This window comes from Amblyomma maculatum, chromosome 2 (genome assembly GCF_055883805.1).
Source record: "Amblyomma maculatum isolate TAMU_Amacu chromosome 2, ASM5588380v1, whole genome shotgun sequence".
Taxonomy (NCBI): domain Eukaryota; kingdom Metazoa; phylum Arthropoda; class Arachnida; order Ixodida; family Ixodidae; genus Amblyomma; species Amblyomma maculatum.
In genome coordinates, this window is record NC_139345.1 from 153,063,201 (window position 1) to 153,070,617 (window position 7,417).

A 7,417-nucleotide genomic window follows, 5' to 3' on the forward strand; every position below is an offset into this window, starting at 1 on the left:
AGCATTTAGATTTAGTCTAGTGTTTGAGTGTATGGTTTTGTTGGCTCGCTTGTGGCGTGGCATTCCTCGGCACACGTTCATGAGGGTGATTGCAGATGGCGGGAACACTAGACAAGAACACATATCGCGGAATCTAACGGAATATGCCAGATCGGGATTTCGTTCTATGAGCCAAGAAAAGCTTGCGCCTTAAAAGTGATAACGAAGAAAAAATAGGTGGGGTTGGGTCCAGTTGCCGTAACAGCCTGGTTGACGAAAGCTGCACAGTGCTGTCCATTGCACTTTCGCCGCTTTGCTCTGTTATATCGTGCTTAGCGCCAAGGTGGTCGACACCCGTGCGTTTATGTATGTATGTATGTATGTATGTATGTATGTATGTATGTATGTATGTATGTATGTATGTATGTATGTATGTATGTATGTATGTATGTATGTATGTATGTATGTATGTATGTATGTATGTATGTATGTATGTATGTATGTATGTATGTATGTATGTATGTATGTATGTATGTATGTATGTATGTATGTATGTATGTATGTATGTATGTATGTATGTATGTATGTATGTATGTATGTATGTATGTATGTATGTATGTATGTATGTATGTATGTATGTATGTATGTATGTATGTATAACTTTAATAAGATGCCGGCAAACGACGGTGTAATGCATCGTGATGCTGGCCAATCGTCGACTTGGGGTTATGCTCTACTCTGCATTACCTCATTGTGTCCCGTCTGTGGTAGGCCGTGAGGCTTGGGCTTTTCGAGCGCACCCTGGTAAAAAAAATAAGAGGGCATACATTTGGCTGGCTCGGGCCGATTGCCGACCGCGCAACTGCCCCCAGCAGGCTCCCTCTGTAATCACGGGCTTTGCTTACGAAGCCCTTCTTTACCCTAGCTGCATCGTAGAGTACGCACCGCGCTCGGTTAGGGCACCTCATTTGAAACACTAGGAGGCATTGTCGTGAACGTTGTTCGCAAAAGAACGGTTCGTCCGCGCGGGGAACACTCGACCTACCACCCACGCTCTTTCGGACACTCGGGCGGTCTAATTTATGACCTCCTGGCACCTTCGAGGAGGACCCTGCTCGATCCCCCTGGGTCGCGCCAGGCGCTCGCTGTTCCTGGAAGGCCCCGCTCAACGCCGAAGCCTCGAGTGGGGAGAAAAGAGGGGTCTTCGGGGCGAGGACGGGGAGAGCGGGGACAATGGAGAAGACGGGAGTGGGACACAGTGGCGAGGAGTCGCTAAACGAACTTGGTGCGAAACGGACGCGTTTGAATGTGCTCCCTTTTCTATTACCAGTAAATTCAGTTGTTGTTTGTTCAATCATTTGCTTTTCTTCCTAACGACAAAGTATTAACGAACGATTAGACATATCAGACAAAAGTTGGTGCCGAAACCCGGGAAGAAAGCGAAGAGAAGAAATTTAGATCAACGAACCCTGGATATTCGCCTCATTGCGGTCTTTCATCGCAACGGACAAGAAGTCTACCCAACGCGGCCGCATGAAGTCGTCTCATCCCCTGGTTAACTGAATTTCTAGGATCCTCAGCAACGCTGGTTCAACGATGGAGCGCCTCCTCAAGAAAAGAAAGGTACTGCGCACTCAAGTCACCAAAGTTATCAAGGAATGCATTGAGCGACTCGATGAGCTAACACAGAGCGATGCTAATGTCGTGCACGCTCGACTAACGTCTCTTCATGCTAAGCTAAACGCTGTGAACAGTCAGCTCGAGGAGTTACTGGAAGATGAGCAGACCGAGACAGAGTACGAACAAGTTTTTGAGTACAACGATCGAATCGTAACTGTCTTGGCCAAGCTGCAACAGTGCATCTCAAACTTGACTGGAAGATCATCGACTCAGCGGGAGAATAACGCCGCCCAGACAACGACCACCTCGAAGATTAGGGTCAAGCTGCCAAAGCTGGAGCTCACAAAATTCACCGGACGGCGTCATGACTGGCAGGCCTTCTGGGAGGTGTTCGAACAAGTTGTCGACAAAAACGAAGAACTTTCATCTGTCGACAAGTTTCACTACCTCAAGGCATCTGTCACCAGGGACGCCGCCGCTGCGCTCGCCGGACTTCCATCGACGGCACGATTCTACAGCGACGCCGTGGAGCTCCTCAAAAAACGCTTTGGGAACGAAGAGCTCCTAATTCAAGAGCACATGAAGAAGCTTATTGACGTCCAGCCAGTTCGCTCCTCAGACAATGTACGCGGTCTTCGCCGCCTCTACGACACCCTGGCTGCACACATCAAGGGTTTGGAGACACTGGGCCAAAAGCAGAACTCCTACACCACGCTTCTCATGCCGATTGTACAACGAGCACTGCCAACGGACATCCTACTCGACTACAGCCGCAAATGTGTCATCGAGACTAGTTCCATGGGCGGGAACAAGGAATTGACCAACGGCACTTCGGAAAGCTCAAACGCCAGTGTCAAAGGTACGGTGACGGCCTTTTCACGTCTCATTTCTTTCCTCAAAATCGAAGTCGAGAGTCGAGAAAATTTGGCTGCCTTAAAAAGCATGGATTTGGTCAAAAACTCTAAGGAAATCAGAAAAGATCAGCCGAAGCCACCTTGGAAATCTCATAAGCCCTTACCAACCGCAGCAACCTTGCATCAAAACGCAACCAAGGAAAGTTGCTTCTTTTGTAACGCCGAGGAGCATCTGACACAGGAATGCGATGCCAAACAAAGCGTGGAGGAAAGGAAACGGCTTCTGCAAGCGGCAGGGAGATGCTTCAAATGCACGCGAAAAGGGCATCGATAAAGGAATTGTAATGTGCACCAAAAATGCATGAAGTGCATGAAGTGCGGGAAGAAGCACGCGACTGCAATTTGTGATCCGTCCTATGCGGTAGCGCGCCAGAGGGAAGCCACTAGCGGAGTCACCAACGCGCAAGTTAGCCTTGAAGTTGCAGCAAGAACAGAATCCGCTCCCGCGAAAACTGTCCTGCTTCAAACGGCGTCAGCTAACTGCGGTGGCCTAAAGGCCTGGGCGCAACTGCGAGTACTTTTCGACGGCGGAAGCCAACGCTCGTACCTGACATCTGAAGCATCAAAAAGACTGGGATGCAAATTTCTTGGTGAAGAAATGCTAACCGTCGGTGTCTTTGGCGGTCACCAAGAAGAACGAGTGTTCAGGAGAGTATTGGTCGAAATTAAAACTAAAAAAGGAAAAACATGCAAACTGGAGGTTCTGGAGAGACGTCATTTGCGATCAGCATATCCCAAAACCACCCGTGGCATTGATGGACAGGCTGAGAACGCTCGGTTATGAGCCCGTCGATTCCTGCAACGACGGAGGGCCTGGAGATATTGGGCTCCTCATAGGCTCCGACCACATTTGGGATCTAACGACCGGCCGATCCACCAAGATCGGCAATAGACTGAGAGCAGTTGAGACAGCTGTAGGTTGGACCCTTCAGGGACCAGTTCAGGGCATGGACGAAGGACCCTATTGCATGCAAACGGTTGCCCTGCGAACATCGGTCACAGAAAGAAGCGCAACGGACATATTAACGAAATTCTGGACCTTGGAATCGATTGGGATAAATGAAAATGAATCAAAAACTGTAACCAATGCTGTCGTGGAGTTTTTTGAGGACACCGTGCAGATGAAGGAGGGTCGTTATGAGGTGGCCCTTCCATGGAAACCTGTGACAGCTTTGGAAGATAACAGGGAGGTTGCCCTAAAGCGCCTACATCAGCTCACAAGACGTCTTCAAAGATCCCCAGAGCTACTAGATGAGTATGACGTGGCTATAAGGCAGTACAGCGCACCTGATATGGCGGAGTTGGTTGAAACAAATGACAGTGGCGCAAGCCCTGCATACCACATGCCGCATCAGGCTGTCATCCGCGAGGCTCACAAGCTGCGCGTGGTTTTCGACGCCTCATCCCACAATAGATCAGCAAAATCTGAACGACAATCTTGAAAGTGGACCAAATTTAACGAATGACCTCGTGGGCATGCTGCTAAACTTCCACAGGCACAAAGTAGCTCTAGTAGCGGACATCGAACAGGCCTTTTTGCAAATTGCAGTGAGACCAGACGACAGAGACGCTTTGCGTTTCTTGTGGTCCGAAAAGAAGCCTGAGCCAGGTGGCCCTCTTCCACCAATCTTGACATGGCGTATGAAGAGAGTCCCATTCGAAACGACTGCCAGTCCGTTCTTGCTCTCTGCCACTCTCCAACATCACCTAAAGAGCGCAGAGGAGCAGTTCCCGATCACTGCAAGCCGACTGCAACGCAGCCTTTATGTCGACGACATACTGATGGGAGCCGAAAACGAACAGGCCGCACTGAATTTGTACAACGAATCAAACGCAATTTTCGGAGCAGCCTCGATGAAGTTGCACAAATGGGCATCTAACAGCGAGCAGCTTTGTCGAATTTTTGAGCGGGACTCAAAGGGGGCAAAACCTCTTGGCTACCTGTCAGGTGTGTTTAAGTTGTTGGGACTCACTTGGGAACCAAGTACGGACATGTTGACATTCTGCCCTTGCACCGACAGAATCGCCACGACCGAGCCACCCAGCAAACGATCCGTCCTGCAGACCACCGCGCGGATTTACGATCCCCTAGGGTGGCTATCCCCTTTCATCGTGCGAGCGAAGGTGCTATTTCAGCAACTTTGGCGCCTGAACATAGGATGGGATGATGCCCTGCCTGAAGGAATCACAGCAAAGTGGGTAAATTGGACGGAGGAACTCTCTTACCTGCCCGAGGTCAAGGTGCCGCGATACTACAGGGCCAGGGCAGGCACAGACGCGACAGCCAGGTTGCACATTTTTGCGGATGCGAGTCCAGTGGCTTACGGGGCAGTTGCCTACCTGACGACAGATGGCGAGGATGGTACCGCGACAGTAGTAATTAGCAAATCGAGAGTTGCCCCAATTAAGAAGCTTACCCTTGCCAGACTGGAGCTGATGGCATGCCTGCTGGCTGCACGGCTGGGCCGCTACATTCTCGACCAGTTAGAGGACACTCCCCAAAACGTCTATTTGTGGACAGATTCAACTATTGCATTGCACTGGATCCATGGAAACGCGGATCGCTGGCAGCAATTCGTACGCAACCGCGTTGTCGAAATTCAGACACTGACCGGAGGATTTACTTGGAGGCATTGCCCCGGAAAAGAAAATCCGGCAGATCTCCCCACCCGCGGTCTACCTGCACAGAAGTTATCGAAGAACGGACTTTGGTGGACAGGTCCACGATGGATTTGCATGGATGAACGCCACTGGCCTCAGAGCGGAATCGCGCCGACATTCACCGAGGCGGAGCTTGAACAAAAAAGGGAAGCGAAGGCACTTGCTGCAGCCGCAGCCGCACCGACTACGGATGCCTTGACAGAAATAAAACGTTTCAGTTCCTTCTCACGCTTGAATAGAGTGACCGCCTGGGTTCTACGATTTGTCGCTAAAGCAAGACGCCAGAAAGGCGAATCCGCTCCTTTAACATCAGAAGAATTGAACAGAGCAGAGGAATACTGGATTCTGCATGAGCAGGGCGCTAGATTTGCCAACGAAGTGGAGTGCGTACGAAACAGCCGGAGAATCGCATCACACTCGCCGCTAAAGAATGAGTCCTTGCAGCTCGACAGCCACGGTATTCTTAGGGTGCACGGTAGGCTTCAGCAGAGCCAACTGAATTACGACGGCAAGCACCCCATCATTCTGCCCAAGCACAGCGATTTGTCCAAGCTCATTGCCAAACAGTGCCACCGACAAGTGCTGCATGGAGGCATCCGCGATACTCTGACTCAACTCAGAGAGAAATTCTGGGTGATTGGTGCAAGACAGCTGGTGAAGAAGGTAGTCAAGGAGTGCGTCATATGTCAGCGCTACCACGCGCAACCAGCTAACGAGGTGTGCGCGCCACTTCCACGAGAAAGAATAACCGAGGCCAATCCGTTCCAATTTACCGGGGTTGACTTCGCCGGTCCTTTGCTTGTCAAAGAGAATGGTGTGTCAAAGGGTTGCAAGTGTTACATCGCTCTGTTCACTTGTGGCGTCACCCGAGCGCTCCACCTTGAATTGGTGAGTGACATGTCAACACCGTCTTTTCTTTTGGCTTTCCGGCGATTTATCGCCCGTCGAGGTATACCTCATACCATATACAGCGATAATGCACTCACTTTCAAAAAGACCAGCAAGGACCTGGCTACCCTTTGGAGCATTATCAGAAGCGATGAAGTCAAAAACTACTTCTCAAACACCCGAGTGGAGTGGAAATTCATAGTGGAACGCGCACCGTGGTGGGGTGGCTTTTACGAACGACTTGTCGGCTTAACCAAGCAAACCTTGAAAAAAGTGCTCGGAAGAAGCTGTCTCACTTTTGAACAGCTAACTACGACGCTAGCGGAAGTGGAGGCCATCCTCAATTCGCGTCCACTAACGCACGTGCACACCGAAGCGAACGAGCCTCATCCTCTTTGCCCGGCCTCGTTTCTTATCGGCAGGAGGCTCACCGCACTGCCAGATGTTCCGCTTGTCGAACTGAATGCCATTACTGGAGCGACCCTACGGCAAATGTTCACGAACAGAGCACGACTCCTGCGCGGATTCTGGCGACAATGGATGAACGAGTATTTGAAAGAATTGCAAACCACGCAGCTGCACCAAAAGAACCCAACCCGGAGTCTACAGGCAGGCGACATTGTGCTGCTCAAGAAGACTCTACAGCCCAGACAGCTCTGGAAGATGGCGATAGTCGATACGACCTTCCCCGGACGCGACGGGCGAATTCGATCCTGCACCGTAAGGCTTCCTGGAGGAACCACCCTGCGTCGTCCACTACAAGTGCTGCACCCAGTGGAGCTTGTGCAGTGAGTGCGTGTCTGTGAAATGCCTGTGCCATTTCGGGCGGGAATGTGTCGTGAACGTTGTTCGCAAAAGAACGGTTCGTCCGCGCGGGGAACACTCGACCTACCACCCACGCTCTTTCGGACACTCGGGCGGTCTAATTTATGACCTCCTGGCCCCTTCGAGGAGGACGCTGCTCGACCCCCTGGGTCGCGCCAGGCGCTCGCTGTTCCTGGAAGGCCCCGCTCAACGCCGGAGCCTCGAGTGGGGAGAAAAGAGGGGTCTTCGGGGTGAGGACGGGGAGAGCGGGGACAATGGAGAAGACGAGAGTGGGACACAGTGGCGAGGAGTCGCTAAACGAACTTGGTGCGAAACGGACGCGTTTGAATGTGCTCCCTTTTCTATTACCAGTAAATGCAGTTGTTGTTTGTTCAATCGTTTGCTTTTCTTCCTAACGACAAAGTATTAACGAACGATTAGACATATCAGACAGGCATCGTGGGGGCCCCACAGTCTGAGTTACTCTGTGTCGTTTGTCTACTAAGTTAATCTTATAGCAACCGCATAAAGATTTAAATGCCTTGACGTGC

General features: G+C 51.0%; 1 protein-coding gene across 1 annotated transcript; it reads left to right on the top strand.

Annotated features, from left to right (window-relative positions):
- The first annotated feature begins 3,989 nt into the window (after positions 1-3,989).
- Positions 3,990-6,854, top strand: LOC146200198 (uncharacterized). Its single transcript, XM_084592294.1, has one exon. The coding sequence runs from the start codon at positions 3,990-3,992 to the stop codon at positions 6,852-6,854; it is 2,865 nt and encodes a 954-aa protein (XP_084448420.1).
- The last annotated feature ends 563 nt before the right edge of the window (positions 6,855-7,417 follow it).

Bases quoted from the DNA above. Each gene is read 5' to 3' on its own strand.
- LOC146200198 (XM_084592294.1), top strand. From the start codon at position 3,990: ATGCTGCTAAACTTCCACAGGCACAAAGTAGCTCTAGTAGCGGACATC.